We start from the raw sequence: 17,219 nt of genomic DNA on the forward strand, positions 1-17,219 counted from the left end.
CTTAACACTAAAATAAGAAAGACCGTTACAGATACCATAACATTCTGCCCATAAGTTCTTTGACTTGCATCTCCCAAGGACAAGTGTGTTCACTTTCACAAATACAACATCATCATTATATATAAGAAAATGTGAGGGGGCTTTAAAGGGTTCTCTGAGAAAGGGAATTCAAAGGTTATCCTGTTACTTAAAAAAAAAAAAAGACCTTTATAGCCGTCTCATCCTCACCGCCTTATCCAGGATTTATTCAGAGTTTAGTTACTGTATTTGACTGTTCTGTCCTTTTCAATCTTCTGGTAATCTAGGCTAGTCCTCTTCTGTTTGTCTTGACATTGAAACCTCTGTACAGTCCAGGTCAGTTGTCTTATAGAATGCCCCATGTTCAGGAGTTTGTTGGTTTCATCATGAGTAAATTCAAATGAAATATTCTAACTAAGGCTTGGAGTCGTGTGGCACTGCAAGGTCGCTTTGACGTGCAAGGTCTGTGGGTCAAGCTCACCAGCCAATCCTTGGAAGCTATACAGTGTCACTATGAGTCAGAACCAACTCGACGGCACGTAACAACAACTAAGAGGTTTCATAGTGTGCCTCCCTCCCACTCCATCACTTCAGTAGGATGTAATGTCAGGTCATATCCCGAGTGTTTTTATTAAGCGATACTGAGTGGGTTCCAACTCACAGTGGCCCTGTACAGCAGGGGTGGAGAACCTATTTTCTGTCAAGGGCCATTTGGATATTTATAACATCATTCGCTGGCCATGCAAAATTATCAACTTAAAAATTTGTCTGCTATATTTAGTCATTTAATGTGATGGCTGGAACTGATCTGATACTCTTTGGTGAGACGTGTAATGTTAGCTGGTATAGAGGATGTTGCTACTCACAACTGCTTTTCCAGGTTTGAATTGGTCAGTCTACAGTGCAGTTGACTCTGTGATGGTTTTGTAAAGAACTCTTGAGCAGTAAGTCGTTCTGAACACAGATGCATATTTCAACGCATGTCTCCTCGAAGTGGGAAATTCCTCATTGCTTATGTAACGTTTATAGAACTCAGGCAGTGGGAGGTGATTGTACCTAGCTTTCAGCGCATTATCGCTTTGCAGCTGAATGATTTTGTGTTGTAGGTTATCAGGAACATCAGCTGGTTCCACACTGAATGGTGTAGCATAGATGTTCAGTTCCATTTGTTTACTTTTCATGCCCTTCAGTCTTTCGTTAAATGTCTCAGTTACTTTCGCATGTTCACCAGCATCTGCAAGTGTTATAGAAGGCTTCTGTCCTTCCAGACTGGAGAAATGCAGCATCTTCTTCTTTTCCAGTTGCACTTTCCACAACCTTAATTTAGCTTCAGATGATTTCTCTTTTGAAAGCAGGGAGCTGAGAAGCTGGTTGGGGCTCTGCAGCTTGACATTCAGCTCTGAGAGGTACTTGGTGATGTCCACCGTGAACACTGAATCACATAGCCACTTGCTGTCGTTGAGTGCGGGAGTCCAGCTCACGCAGGGGTTGTGGGACATGAGAGGAGACGTGGAGTTGGCGAAAATGAAAGCAATCGAAAGCCTCTGATTAGTTGGCTGGAGCGGGCGCTCTTTCTCTGTCTGCTTATTCTTCTCTCTTCTGGCCCAGCTCAGCAAGTCTTTATTTTTTATACTTAAAATTACACATTCTGGTAGCATAGTGGTTACGAATCGGGCTGCAAACCTTAAGGTCAGCGGTTCGAAACTACCAGCCGCTCCACGGGAGAAAGATGAGGCTTTCTACTCCCGTAAAGATTTACACCCTCGGAAACCCTGTACAGGGTCGCTATGGGTCGGAACCGACTCCACGGCACTTAACAACAACAGCAACAACAACAAAATTACACAGTACGTATGATTTGATACTTTGATTTTTCCATGAATTATTACACAGTTTCAATCACAACATTCCTTTTACTCTGTGATTATAGAACCTTAACAAAAGTATTTCTGTGATGTCCAAACTGACCTTTCCATATCCTGTTCATTTTTCAACCACTGAACACTTTCCTTTTGACATCATCTCCTCTCCTATGTAAGTGATAAATTGCTTCTTCTTATTCCCACTAAAAGATCAAGTTAAACCTTACACAAATCATTTCCACTTATCAGACCCTTGATTACATCCTCTTAGTAATATAAGTTTCTATTAATCATCAGTGCCTACACTACTTCATTATTTCTACTAGGTGATTATCTATCTTCTATTCTACATACTACACTATTATTTTCATAGTAAAAGCATTACTAACCTCTACTGAATTATTTTGTTTTTGCTTAATCACAATGTTCCTATGTTTCCTCTTTTGGAAACTATGAGGCATAAGGCCCAACCTGGCTAATTGCTGCAGCAAATGTAGATTATTAAGTTTTGACCACCTTTCACTTATGTTCACTATTCCCTGCCTATTCACGTAGGTGCCTGTATGTAATAGTGGGGGGTTTGTAAATTCTAGCTGGTAAATGATTGTGGTGAGGTCTGTAGGGGTCGGTCAGCTTCACTTTAGTTTGCTATCTACTTTTGTGATCTCATAAATGCACTTACTTTGTACTTAGGTTTTCTGTGAACAGGAGTGGCACATACAATTTCTTTTGTATTCAATCCACTGAAGCTGAAAGCAATTGTTGCCAAGCTGGTTTTTCCTAAGGTTTATAGAACTCATAGTGAAAGGCTGTGAATATGGCCATATTATATATTTTCACAAGTAAATTCAAAGGTATCCTGAAGAGGAGATAGAAGCCAGCTTCTGAGAATCACCTGCTTTGCATGATGTTTCTCCTCCCGCTGGGACTGTGTCAAACAGCGGAAGTGAAGATGGCTCTCTGCATTTGAGTTCCTGAAGGTTGTTCCTTCATCTCCAGGAAGTGCTAGGTTTTATCCCGCAGTTCATAAAACTCATGACATGTTCCCGTGACTCAGCCAGCACACTTCACAGTGATAAAGAAGATCAGTCCTTAAACTGGTGGCTGTTAAACCCTCTGCTTTTGAAAGAATTGACACACGACACTACTGTTGTCATACATTGCTAAGCTGCAGTAACTGCACAGAGACTTTCTTGGTATCTGATGCCGTGGCATATACATAAATCACTGGGATCAAGACTGAGACGATTCAATTCTTTCTTGACAAATGCTATTAACCCCTCTTGTGAGCCAACCATGGCTGGAGCTCCAGCTGTAGTGAAGCCACTTCACTTCTCTCAAATCCTCACTTCTTGTAGCTCCATCATGATTTCCAGTGACATTAGTCCCTCTTGGCTGTCAGACTCTGCAGTTATCCTATGAACGAAAATGGCCGCGGGATGCCTTTGATTAGTTGGGCGATATTTGTTAGATCTGTTTTTACGTCATAAGCCAGAGAAAAAAATTGGAAATCTTCCTGCAGAACCCTTCAGTGGTCTTTTAATATCTTGTGCTGAGTCAGTAATCCGATCTGAGACAGTTCTCCGAGACAAAGCAACACTCTGAAACAATGTTCATGTGTCTGGTGCTAAGAACTCCACAGCAGACACCCTGCACTCTTTCACAAATTCCTACTCTAGATGAGGCCTCAGTTTCTTTGTGATTAGCTTGCTCGCTACATAAACTTGTCTGAATAACATTTTCTCTGTCAAAACAAGGCCTGGTGAAAGCAGCTTGTTGTGATTTTAAACTCAGCTGAAGAGCAGTGATTTCATCTAGACACATTTGGCTTCCTAGTTCATTTAGTTTAACTTCTTTTGAGCTGTAATGATGCTTCAAGGAACTCTGGTAGCGTAGTGGTTACGAATCGGGCTGTGAACCGCAAGGTCAGCAGTTCAAAACTACCAGCTGTTCCACAGGAGGAAGATGAGGCTTTCTGTTCCTGTAAAGATTTACAGCCTCGGAAGCTTTGTGCAGGGTCACTAAGAATGGGAATAGACTTGATGGTAGCAAGTTTGGTTTTTTTCAATAGGGTTATTTATATGGATTGGAATTGACTCAGGAGCAATGGAGGTGTGGATCAGGATAAAATGTATGCTAGATTTTATAAAAGGAGCTCTAGTAGTGAAGTGGTTATGAGTCAGGCTGCTAACTGCAAGGTCAGCAGTTCAAAACTACCAGCTGCTCCGTGGAAGAAAGATGAGGCTTTTTGCTCCTCTAAAGACATACAGCTCTGGAAACCCTATATAGGGTCACAATGAGTCGGAACCGACTCCACAGCACGCTACCACCACCACCACCAGTGACGCTTCAGACTGGCTTTTTCTCCATTACATCACCATACACTAAGCACATGTTTGCCTTTGACTTCAACATTTGTCCATTTCTAATGGATACATCAACAGTTTGCATCAACGTAGCTTTGTTTGTAGTTACCATTTTTAGGATGTCACACCACTTAGGTTTTAATAACTACCCAATGTGTGTGTCGCCGTCGACATGGAATTTTGCTTTGAATGCTGATTCAGTCCTGTATTTTGCATGTGGAATATAATCATTGTTCGTATCATTGACTCTTGAAGTGTTTTCTGTGTACTGCAATATCCTTAATCTTCATCCGAGATTCAGTTTTTGCAAGAATTGTTCATTGTGGGCAGGTGGATAAGGATTGTATTGAAGTTATCATCTGTGTCAAAAGTCGACAGCAACATCTTCAGTTATCAGAGATGAGGTCATCAATGTCGCAAGGTCATTGTATCTTGTCTCATCATCCTCCGATCGCCATAGCTTGCCACAGTGTGCTAACACTTTCACAACGTGTATACTCCCAGCCTGCCTGGCACTGAGTCTCCTCTGAATCACTGCAATTTACACAGATGGGCCACGGGCAGCTGAAAAGAAACATACGTGTCTGTCCCATCATGTACTTGTATGTGTCCTGTCTAATGGACGTTTCTTACTTGTCCCTCAAGATTTTTATTATTATTATGACTCACTTAATATAAATAATGTTGCTATGAAGAAAGCTCCTGGATTGATTGAATTTGAGTCCCACCTGTGGTTGCCTTGGCAGGGCCTTATATGGCCTGTGGCCTGGGTGTTCGCCGCCTCTGCTGTAGAGGGTCTCCAAGGAGTGGTTGGTGGGTTTGAACCGCCAACCTTGTGGTTAGCTTGGTTAGCAGAACAGTTGGTGATATCAAAATGAATGCTTGGTAAAGATGGTGATTGCAGGATGCCTCCTTGGTGAAAGGAAGCTTTTCCTTTGTAATTAGTAATAGGTGAAAATTCCTAAGAGTATATGCCCTGTTCCTCATGCATAATAATTTTTACATTCGTTAATGATTCTTGTCCAAATAAGTAGTTACATATTTTGTTGTTGTTAAGTGCCATTCAGTGTTGTTATATAGAGGTTACAAAATTGTGATTAAAAAATAATTTAGGTCATTTGATGTCTCTGCTTAGATAAGACATACTCAGAATCTAAAGGAACCAATGTTATATAAATCTATCCTTTTTTGCCATTACCAGGAGAAAAACTCTCAAAGCAGCAGCTACATAACTCTAACATCATTAAGAAATTAAGAGCTAAAGACAAAGAAAATGAAAATATTACTGTGAAGCTCAACAAAAAAATTAAAGAACTAGAAGAGGAGCTGCAGCATTTAAAACAGGTGACTATGAACCCTTATCCTCTATTTATCTGTTGACGCTACTTCCTGTATTAGCAGCTAGACATAGTTTTTGGAGCATTTAGAATAATTAAATAGGCGAGTGTCATGTGAGAAGTTTCCTAACGAATAGACAGATTCTATAAGCTTTCTTCATTATCTAACACTTGAGATTCCCAGAACTAAAATGGTCACCACGGTGTTACTTATTGAAAGATACTTTTATATGTCTTTTAATAACATAGGTACTTGATGGTAAAGAAGAGGTTGAGAAACAACATAGAGAAAATATTAAAAAATTAAACTCCTTGGTTGAACGTCAAGAGAAGGAGCTCAGTCGACTTCACGTAGACATGGATGAACTTGAAGAAAAGAATCGAAGTATTCAGTCTCTCCTGGATAGTGCATACAAGTAAGAAAGTGGACAAATCTACAACACTTTTAGAAGTAATTCTTAGGGTGGGATTTTGAAGAAAGACTCTTTTGACTTTCTGATCCTAGTAACACTGACAAACTTACTCTTATACAATCCATGTAAGATCTTACGAGGTTGTTACTGGTCCAAGCAGGTTCAGCAGAGAATCAGGGCTTACTATATGGTAAATTCTCCCTCATTCTGTAGATTTCTATGGTGCATAGGAACTTGATTAGTTTGTATTCGTAGTATTGCTGCATATTATTTTCAATAAAAATGGTCAACTTTTTTTCTAAGAGAACTTACTGATCTTCACAAAGCCAATGCTGCAAAGGATAGTGAGGCACAGGAAGTTGCTCTGAGTTGTGAAATTAAAGCAAAGGAAGAGCTTTCTGCAGCCCTGGAGAAGGCCCAGGAAGAAGCCCGTCAGCAGCAGGAAACGTTAGCAATTCAAGTAAGCAGTGGGTAATGAATGTCAATATTTTGTATGCTCTTGTAAATTAACTTACTTACTGACTATATTTCCTTTATAATTATGTTAGACAGACTTCAGAGTATGAGTGGTATTTAGCTTTGTTGTTGTTAGGTGCCATCGAGTCAGTACCAACTCACAGCGACCCTGTGCAGAGCAGAACAAAACACGGCCCGATCCTGAGCCAACCTCACTACTGTTCCCACACTTGAGTCCATCGATGCTGCCACTTGGCCAATCCATTTCGCTGGGGTCTTCTTTTTCTCTGACCCTCCTTCTTACCAAACATGACATCCTTCTCCAGTGACTGGCGCCTTCTGACAATATGTCCAAAGTATGAGAGATGAAGTTTGGCCATGCTGGGCTCCAAGGAGCACTCTGGCTGTATTTCTTACAACACAGATCTGTTGGTTTTTTTGGCAGCCCGAGGCAGTTTCAATATTGTCCTCCAACACCATAACTCAAATGTATCAATTCTGCAGTCTTCCTTATTCACTGTCCAGCTTTCGCATCCATATGAGATTATTGAAAATACCATGGCTTGGGTCGGGAGCATCTTAGTCCTCAAGCTGACAGCTTTGCTCTTCAACACTTTCAAAAGGTCTTGTGTAGCAGATTGGCCTAATGCAGTATAGCGTTTGATTTCTTGACTGCGGCTTCCGTGAGTGTTGACAGTTGATCCAAGAAGAATGAAGTCCTTGACAACTTCAATCTTTTCTCCTTTGATAAGAATGTTGTTTATTGGTCCAGTGGTGAGGATTTTGTTTACTTTACATTGAGATGTAATCCATACGGAAGACTGTGCTCTTTGATCTTCATCAGTAAATGCTTTAAGTCTTCTTCACTTTCAGCAAGCAAGGTTGTATCATCTGCATATTGCAGGTTGTTAATGAGTCTTCTTCCAATCATGATGCCGTGTTTTTCTTCATAGAACCCAGCTTCTCGGATTACTTGCTCAGCATACAGGTTGAATAAGTATGATGAAAGAATACAACCCTGTCACACACCTTTCTTAATTTTAAACCAGTCAGTGTTCCCACGTTCTGTTCGAACAATTGCCTCTTGGTCCATGTACAGATTCCTCATGAGCACAATTAAGAGTTCCGGAATACTTATACTTCACAATGTTGTCCATAGTTTGTCATGATCCACACATTCAAAAGCCTTTGCATAGTCAATAAAGCACAGGTAAACATCTTTCGGATATTCTCTGCTTTCAGCCAAGATCCATCGGACATCAGCAATGATATCCCTCATTCCATGGCCTCTTCTGAATCCAGCTTGAACCTCTGGAAGTTCTCTGTCAATATATGCTTGCAGCCATTTCTGTATTACCTTTAGTAAAACTTTACTTGCATGGATATCAAAGAGATTGTCCGATGATTTCTGCATTCCGTTGGGTCACCTCTCTTTGGAATGGGCACATATTTGGATCTCTTCCAATCAGTTGGCCAGATAGTTGTCTTCCAAATTTCCTGGCAGAGATGAGTGAGTGCCTCCTGTGCCACCTCACTTTCCTGAAAGATTTCAGTTTGTATTCCATCAATTCCTGGTGCCTTGTTCTTTGCCAATTCCTTCAATGCACCTTGGACTTCCTCCTTCACTAGCATTGGCTCTTGATCATATGGTACCTCTTGAAACGGTTGAACGTTAACCATTTCCTTTTGGTACAGTGACTCTGTATATTCTTTCCATCTTCTTTTGATGCTTTCTGCATCATTCAATAATTTGCCCAGAGAATCCTTCAGTAACGAAAGTCGCAGCTTGAACTTTTTCTTCAGTTCCCCCAGCTTGAGAAATGCTGAGTGTGTTCTTCCTTTTTGGTTTTCTGATTCCAGATCTTTGCACATTTTGTTGTATTATTTGGCTTTATCTCCTCGAGCTGATCTTTGAAATGTTCTGTTCAGCTGTTGCACCTCGTCATTTCTTCCATTTGCTTTAGCATCTCTACGCTTAGCTTCGTCAGTTGCTTTTTACAAACTCTTGTTACAATGATGCTTACATTATAGATGTATTACTTAGTTTCTTGTGAGTTTTGGGCCTAATTGAGAATGTTATGAAAACTCGTTATCCTTTTACTAGAGAAATATACATACATATAAATACTAAATATTGCATACATTGTCAAGAGAAGACGGTTAAAAAAAGAAAGAAAAAAATAACTGGTAAATTGAATTAGATTGTAGTTAGTTACCGGGCCTGTATTACCATAAAAAAACAAAAAGTTTGAATATGTGAAGTTTGAAGAAAATGACCTATAAATAAGTAATTCTGAAATTGGAATTTTACTGTGTAAACATACGATCATTGTTCTAGGGGTAAAGATTCTGGCCTTGTGCTATGATGACTGAATAAGCAATTTAACTGTTTTGTTGGGTTGTTTTAAGGAACTCTGGTAGTGCAAATGGTTAAGCGCTAGACTGCTAATGTAACGGTCAGCGGTTGAGCCTAGAGGTCGCTCAGTGGGAGGATGATGTCACAATCTATTTCCTTTCAGATGTACCGGCTCGGAAACCGCGTGGGACAGTTCTGCCCCCTCTATAGGGTCTTTATGAGTCAGCACTGGCTGCCATAGAGCTGACCTTTTTATTTTGTTTCGCTCTTTTTTTAAGTAGAAACTACTCTTCTAAGGTACTTCTGACTTCAGGCCTAAATAAATTGTTACATTAGCCGTCTAGTTGGCCTGCCTACCTGCCTGTAAGTTTTCGTATTCTACAGCTATTCTGTGTAGCATCTTTGGATGGATCTTTGTAGTGTTGTTTTGATTATGATATTATTTTACCCCAAAGCATTCTCACCTTTCCCAAGTCAGCATTCACTTTTACAACCTGTCTAATGTTGCTTCAGTTATTTGTACAATTGTTATAATACGTAAAAGGGGGCTTCAGAAATTTTCCATTATTCTTTAAATTTCCATTTTCCCTGAATGTTTTGAAGGCCGCTTGTACTGTTACCTACTCTACCTGGATTTCTCTTTGATGAGTCGTTACTGAGAAACTTCATACCTAGCGTATCATTTTCTGCTCACACTTGGACGCTTTTCCTTGCATCACCGCACAGGAAGTGATCCTACGTTTCTCTTCCCCTCATAAAGCTGCTTTTATGTTGTCAAATTAACATTTTAAACATTCTATCATTCAAGTTCATAAAAATGGAGAATGTTACAATGAGCTCTCATGAACCTATTCACACTCTAAGAGTAGACAATATTATAATAAACTCTTGTAAACCTATTTGTAAGAGTGTCGTGGTGTGGCACATTTGCTTCATCTGTTTTGTGCTCTGATGTTGGCAAGTGCATAGTTTGGGTAGTACCATTTCACCCTTGAACACATCCATAGGTCTGTGTCCTACCAGGACACTTTGTTGGTACGCACAGTGTAATAGAATTCCATAATATGTAATTTTATGTTCTATTTTCACATTTCTCGGAGTGTCTCAAAAATGATTTCATTTAGAGCAGTTTTATCTTCCCCCCATGCCATTGACTGTTAAAGAAACACAGTTATTTGTTCTTTAGAATTCCTGCTGTATGGGTGTGTCCAATTGCTTCCTTGTGGTAACATTGACATTTTCTCTTTAGTCCCCATATTTTCTGTCAGTTGAAATTTACCGAATTCCAGTTGGTGGGATTAGAGCACAGCTTTGGGGGCACCAGTACTTTGTGAGCAGTGCTGTGCCCCTCATATTCCTTCACATCAAGAGAGCACAACAGCTAATTGCTTCCTAGTGAGTACTAGATTTATTAGAGTGTTTATTTCATGGTAACCAGATCCTTTGATTGTAAAATTCTCCACAGTAACCCTTTCTCCTGAAGGTTGTAGTAGCTGTTAATGATTGTTGCTTCGATCCGTTAATTCATTTGGCAGTGCATTTGGTACCAGTTTTTCTAAACCTATTAGTTGGGATTGTAATGAATAAAGAAATTTCACATCATCTAGAGGTATATATGTGGTTAGTTTGAAAAAGGGATTTGTGCCCTAACTACTTTCAGTGGTGACTAGTAAATTTTTTGGTTTGGTTTTCCACTTTTTAAAGTAACTGTCAGAGCTAATGGGTTTTTTCTTAAATGTTTTAGTGTGAATTATGTGATAGTTTACATGGGAGAACATTAGTTTTACACTCATTCTATCGTATATCGTCTGATTGCCATGGTTACAGTCCCCTCCATGCAATCCTTCCCCAGTACCCCCCAAGTCTTCAGCACACAGTCCCTCTCCCTCTCTGGATCTAAGGTCTCCAGCTGCTCCATCACTCCGCATCATCATCTCTGGCTCCATTTCAGGGCTAATGGTTTTTTTGGGGGAAAAAAAAATATATATTTATATATGTATATATATTCACTATGTTTGAATCTGTTGTAGTTTTTAATGCGTGCTCATATTATTCCATCTCCAGCTGGTGAGCAGTGCCTTTAAGATGGCCCCAGTGATTTTTTGTGATGACCACTGTGTGATTCCTATAGCTGTTATAACAAGTGACCACAACTTGATGGCTTGAAACAGCAGAAGTTAATCTCTTGCAGTTCAGCATGACAGAAATCTGAAGTCTGTATCGCTGGCAGTGAGCAAGGTGTGGACAGGCCTCTTTTCCCACGAACCTCTCGGGGAGTGCCTTTCTGGGCCTCCTTATAGCTTCTGGTGGCTGCTGGCCGTCTTTGTCTTTGGGCTCCGTCACTGCAGCCTCAGGTCTCAGTTGGTAACATTGCTTTCTCCTCTAGTATGCCTGTCATGTCTCCACTCTTGGAAAACTCCCAGATGCCGAAGTCAGAGTCACATTAAGCTCTCCCCCAAAGGAATCCAAATTCTAGTTTCTGTGAATGTTAACCTTATAGAGCAAAAAAGGACTTTCTGATGCGATGTTATGTTACGGATCTGGGAAGAAGGAGATTATTCTGGATTATTTACACAGGTCCTAAATTTAACCTTATAAATAAGAAAGCGACAGAGGAGGATTTGACATAAAAAGCAGAAGTTGATGTAGGGATGGAAGCAGAGAGAGATGTTTGAGCATGCGATCAGCTGACTTTAAGGATGGACAGTGAGCCAAGAGACATAGCTTTTGAAGCCAGAAGAGGCAAGGAAATGGATTCCCCCGGCTCCCGGAGGGAATGTTGCCCTGCTGACGTGTGCTGATTTAGCCTCATTAAAACAAATTTCATTCTAGAGCTGGCAGACAATAAATATGCCTTATATTAAGCTACCAAGTTTGTACCAATTTGTTTCACGGTTTATGAGATCAATACAGCCATGTTAGTCGTTGATAACACAGTAAGATATACCGGGCTCATTTTGTGCATTAAAAAAAAAAAAATCCCGTATCTAGAAAGAGCCTTTTCCTTTAGTAGCTTTTGTTGTTAAATGCCATCGATTTAGTTCAGACTCAGGGACCCAGTATATGAGGAGCACTGGTGGGTTTGAACTGCTGACTTTGCAGTTTAGCAGACCAGTGCTTCATCCTTTTAATGGCATAAGGCATTTAGTGAGGCACAGTTAGGTTGCTATGAATACTTTTTACTTACGGGTTTTCATTACTTCTAAGTATTTCTAGTAGACAGAGCCAGAAAATACGTATTTTTAAAAATAATTCAAAATCATGAGATTATATTGATATTTCATCTACACTTTTGACATTATAAGATTTTAGCCTAAAAACCTGTCTTGTACCTGCCTCTCTCTTATTTTATAGTTTTCGTAATGTGAAACTTTTGTTTCGTAACATATACATGGTTTCTTGTTGGTTATACTTTAAATATGCTCAGAATTTCTTAATGATAATAGCATTATTACTAGCATTTAAACTATTGAATAAAATTGACCTTTTTTTTGCCTTTTTTGGGGTCTTAGAACTGAGTATGTCCAGCCCATATTTATGTTCTAGAGTTCCTTGAAATAGTTTTTCCTGTGTGGAGTGTGTCACCTAACTTGATACATATTTTAGGTTTGTTTGCTTTCAGATTTTTGGGAATATATTTCTTTCCCATTGTGCTTTTATTAAAAACATTTGAAAATTGAGATAAAAATTTACATAATATAAAATTCACTGTTTTAACCTTTTGAAAGCAAACAGTTGAGTGGGGCTAAAATATTTATTTAGACTGTCTTGCAGCCATAATCACAATCTTCAACCCTAATCATTCTCATTACCCGAAAAGAAGCCCTGTACCTATTAAACACCTACTCCCCCAGCCCTTGGCGATCACTAACCACTTTCTGTTTCTGTGGCTTTGCTTATTCTGGACGTTTCTTATAAGTGAGGTCATTTCTATCTGTCTTCTTTCACATGCATAATGTTTTCATGGTTGATCCATGTGGTAGAATGTATCAGTACTTCATTCCTTTTCTATGGCTGGATAATATTATATGGATACCGCATTTGGTTTATCTGTTAGTTGATAGACGTTTAGGTGTTTGTAATTTTTGGCTATTATGAATACTGCTGTGAACATTCATGTATGTTTTTGTGTGAACATGTGTTTTCAATTCTCTTGGACATGCCTACTAATGAAATTGTTAGGTCATTGAATAACTCTTTTGTTAGTGTTTTGAGGAACTGCCAAAGTCTTTTCCACAGCACCTCCATCATTTTGCATTTATCCCTTCAGTGCTTGAGGGTTCCAGCTTCTTCTTATCTTCTGTAACACTTGCTACAGTCACTTTTGTTATTTTTTTTTTGGTTGTTATAACTGTTGTAATAGATGGGGAGTGGTAGCTCATTATAGTCTTGATTTACATTTTCCAAAGAACTCCTGGTGTGGTGCTATGGGTTGATGCACTGGACTGTAAAGTCAGTTTGAACCTCAAGGTCGGTGGTTCAAACCCTGCTCCATGGGGACCCTATGACTTGATGGCACTTAACAACAATAACACTAATTCATCTTCTTTTTTATGCTTGTTTGTCATTTGTATCTGGAGTACTGGTGTGGCACTGTAGGATGAGACTGGGCTTCTAAACACAGGGTCGGTCAGCTGTTAAAACCCACCAGCTCCTTGGAAACTGTATAGAGCTGTCAAGAGTCAGAACTGACTCAACAGCACTTAACAATTAACAACACCAACGATGGTCATCCTTTATAGGTGTATTTCCTGTGTGCAGTACACAGCAGCCAAATCTATCAAGTGCCATGCTGGCAGAGTTGACACGGGTGCTATGCTCAGAGACGGTGGCTTAGTGCATCACTCTGGATGTGTGTTGTGCTCCACAGTCATGCCAGTTACCCAGCCTCCGACGTCAGCTTCCTGAAAGGGCTCACCGAGCCTCTTCCACGTCTCCCATTCCAGGGCTTTGACTCCTAGTCTTACCTACTCTCTTCATTGTTTTGGTACTCCACAGTTTATACATTCGAATCGGTTTCTATTTCATTGCATTGGCCATGACTGAAGCAGTTTGAAGCCCTGCTCTTGGAGCCAGTTACCACAGTCTTCCACAAAAGGTTATGGTAGTTTCCCGTGTGGGCAGCTGAGTATAGCAGCCAGTTTTATAGCTCATATAGCCCCCATTACATTCTCCCTTCTGTTTCAAACATTTCATGAGTGTATTTTCTCTCCTCCTATGTTTGTTATATGATGGCAGCTATGCCCAGGACGAATGTGTGTACTTTTCTTTGCCTGGCAGAGTGCTTTCCTACGTAGGGGCGCTACATATTATACATGTGGTTTTGGAATTAGTTGATGTATGGAATGTGTGATAATCATCTGTGAAATCAAACTTCTTGTTGTTATGTGCCATTGAGTCTGTGCCAAGTCATCGTGGCTCTGTATAGGGTTTTCAAGGATTGGCTTGTGGGTTTGAACCCACCTACCTTTACAGCCTCGGAAAACCTGTGCAGGGTCACTATGAGTCGGAACCGACTCCACAGTACTTAATAGCAACAACTACCTTGCAGTTAGTAGTCCAGTGTTTATTGTACAGTGCCACGGAAGTAGTATAAAGTGTTACACAGAACAATAACTGACTCAAGCCCAATATGTAGCTCACAGGAAGTTGTCCATAAAGCTTTGAGACTGCTTGTGATCTGTGGAGTGTGGTTTCTCCTCCTACAGGTGGGGGACCTTAGGCTGGCATTACAACGCACAGAGCAAGCCGCTGCCAGAAGAGAGGATTATTTACGCCACGAGATCAGTGAACTCCAGCAGGTACTGTCGCAGGATTTCCAAACACAACCTGAGAGGTCCAATTTCCCTCTAAGTAAAGATAACTGGATGTGCCCATATTCATGGAATTCAAAGGGCTACTGCGGTGCTTTCCATTTGAAGTTTCTTTGTCTCTCACAAGAATGAAATTACAATGGGCACCTTCACATTTTGCAAAATAAATTAAAGGCCCCAGTTTTGTTTATATAAAATAATTTTATCATGAGAAATTTATTGTGTCGCCTTGCTCAATATTAATAAAAAATTGGTTTTTATTAGTTTTTGATTACTGTGGGCCAAGTAATTTTTGCCTGTTATTAAGTGCTGTTGAGTCAGTTCCAACCCATAGCAACTCTATATATGGTTTCCAAGCAACATCTGGTGGGTTTGAACCACCAGTCTTGCAGTTACCATCTTGACCTTATTCTGTAGCACCACATTAGGACTCCAGTTGGTGTCTAGTATCATTTATTAATTTTCAGTCAGTGAATATGCATAGAAAGAGGAAAAGGAAGTACTCCTCAGGTTGATCTTTCTGTTTTTCTAAATACCTGAAAATACTTGAGTGAGATGTCTCCTTGGAGGCTTGGATTAACTCTTTACCTTTTGATAATTAAGTGTCTGTAAAGAAGCACTTATTTAGTCTGTTATGCAATTTAACTGTAACTTAAGTATTTAACAACTAGGAAATAAGTTAATACAATAAATAATTTAATCTTGTATAAAATAGATTTCTTTTTTTCTAGAAATCTCTCATAAAGCGTAGGTTTGCTAGTGTTTTTATTGCTGTCAGTGGTAATGACTTAGGAATTTCTGTGTTCAGAGACTCCAGGAAGCAGAGAATAGAAACCAAGAACTGAGTCAAAATGTTTCATCAACAACAAGACCATTGCTTCGACAAATAGAAAATTTGCAAGCAACCTTGGGGTCCCAGACGTCGTCGTGGGAGAAGTTAGAGAAGAATCTATCTGACAGGCTTGGTAATTGATTTCATTTTAATACTTGGTGCAGAGTGCTATGGAACTAATACGAATTCCATCTTGTTTATGGAATTAGTGTAATGGTATGAACTTGATATTCACTTCATTTGCTATTTACTCTTTGTATCTAACCTCCTGTAGGTTATGAACTTTTTCTTTTTACATTTATTTTTAATGCTGTAGCTGGGACTCCTTCAAATCATTCCCTTCACCCAATGTGTCATATGCTGTCTAAAATACTCCAATGTTGTTCTTCACTTCCTCTTATAGATAACTGTACTTGTATTCATCCTGTCCTTTGGGAAAATCCTTTTACCTTGTCTACATTAGTGTAGGAGGTAGAGATTAGTTAAGATTTCAGCTTATGACAGAATTCTAAGAGCAGAGATAGGTCTCAGAAGAAAATGCTATGGAGTCTGAAAATTCCATATTTTCTTTCTTTACAGGCACGTCCCAGGTTGCCCCTTTGGTGTGCTGTTTGTTAATAAAAATAAAATTATATTTTTATGATTTTTATCTTGGCAAATTCATCAAAAACCCCACATGTATCTTCTGTGTCTGAAACTCATTGTAATTAGAGGCAACATGGCATCATGCTAAAAGCAGACCTTCATGGGGGAATCTACTCTAAGTAGATTTGTTTGTCTTGAATCCACCATCCCGACAGTGCTCTGAGCTACTCTCTGGAAGTCATAAGGGGTGGATTTCAGACCCCTATTGAGTAAATCTCTGGGATATGTTAGGGCTGCCGTCAGGGCACAAGGGAAGCTTGGTGGATGAAGTGCTGCTTCATCCACCGTTTTGTCTTTTTCCTTGTTGTTGGCTTTCCCTGTGAGATTTTGTCTGGAAACAGGCTCATCTGCTTAAAAAAAGTTTACGTAATTTAAATGTACCTTTTTAAGTATCCATTTGTATGTCTGTTGTTTCATTTATGGCAACTATTTTGAGACCAATTGAAATGTGAGACATCTGAAATTGATACTGTCTAAAATGGACATTTATTTAGCAGTAAATGAAAGCAGTAAATCATTATTTTTGTGTTTCTTCATCTGGAGTCTGCGTACCCATAGAGGTTGGTGGTATTGTGCTAGGTTGGGGGCAAGGCCATAAGACAAACATATACCCACACATAATGCTGTTAAAGCAGCGCATATAAAGTATGGGACACGATTTGAAATTATACAACCTGCAAATAAGAGAGAGAGAGTTTCAGATTTAGGGGCAGTTTTTATTTCTACCCTGTTATTAGGTATTCTGTGGTAAGGAAAGAAACATGCGAATTCCTGCCTTCGTTCAGTCTCGGACTCCTATGCTTTTTTAAATAATAGAATGAAGTTTTCATTGAGGTAATTGTAGATTAACTTGCAGTTATAAGAAATAATACGGGAAGGTCCTGTGTACATTTTGGCCATTTTCTCCTAGTGTTCGCATTTTGCAGTACTGTAGTACAGTATTGCAGTCTTGGTGTGGTCCTGTAGGATAAGTCCTAAACTGCAAAGTCAACTTGAACTGCAAAGTTGGTGGTTCAAATCTACCAGCTCTTATTCAGAATCTCTGTAGAAGGTCGCTCTGAGACGGAACTGACGTGATTGTACTTAACAACAGCAGTACTATATCACAACTGCGCTTTGAC

The 17,219-nt window shown here is 39.6% G+C and overlaps 1 protein-coding gene across 1 annotated transcript in view; it reads left to right on the forward strand.

The window, feature by feature from the left end:
- Positions 1 to 17,219, forward strand: part of TMF1 (TATA element modulatory factor 1) — a 51,198-nt gene that overhangs the window by 21,813 nt on the left and 12,166 nt on the right. The window contains exons 6-10 of the mRNA XM_006865635.1: positions 5,448 to 5,590; positions 5,833 to 5,999; positions 6,300 to 6,456; positions 14,517 to 14,609; positions 15,430 to 15,586. Coding sequence (XP_006865697.1) covers positions 5,448 to 5,590; positions 5,833 to 5,999; positions 6,300 to 6,456; positions 14,517 to 14,609; positions 15,430 to 15,586 — 717 coding nt within the window. The remainder of the gene's footprint in view (positions 1 to 5,447; positions 5,591 to 5,832; positions 6,000 to 6,299; positions 6,457 to 14,516; positions 14,610 to 15,429; positions 15,587 to 17,219) is intronic.

The sequence above is a fragment of the Chrysochloris asiatica genome, unplaced genomic scaffold (genome assembly GCF_000296735.1).
Source record: "Chrysochloris asiatica unplaced genomic scaffold, ChrAsi1.0 scaffold00080, whole genome shotgun sequence".
NCBI lineage: Eukaryota > Metazoa > Chordata > Mammalia > Afrosoricida > Chrysochloridae > Chrysochloris > Chrysochloris asiatica.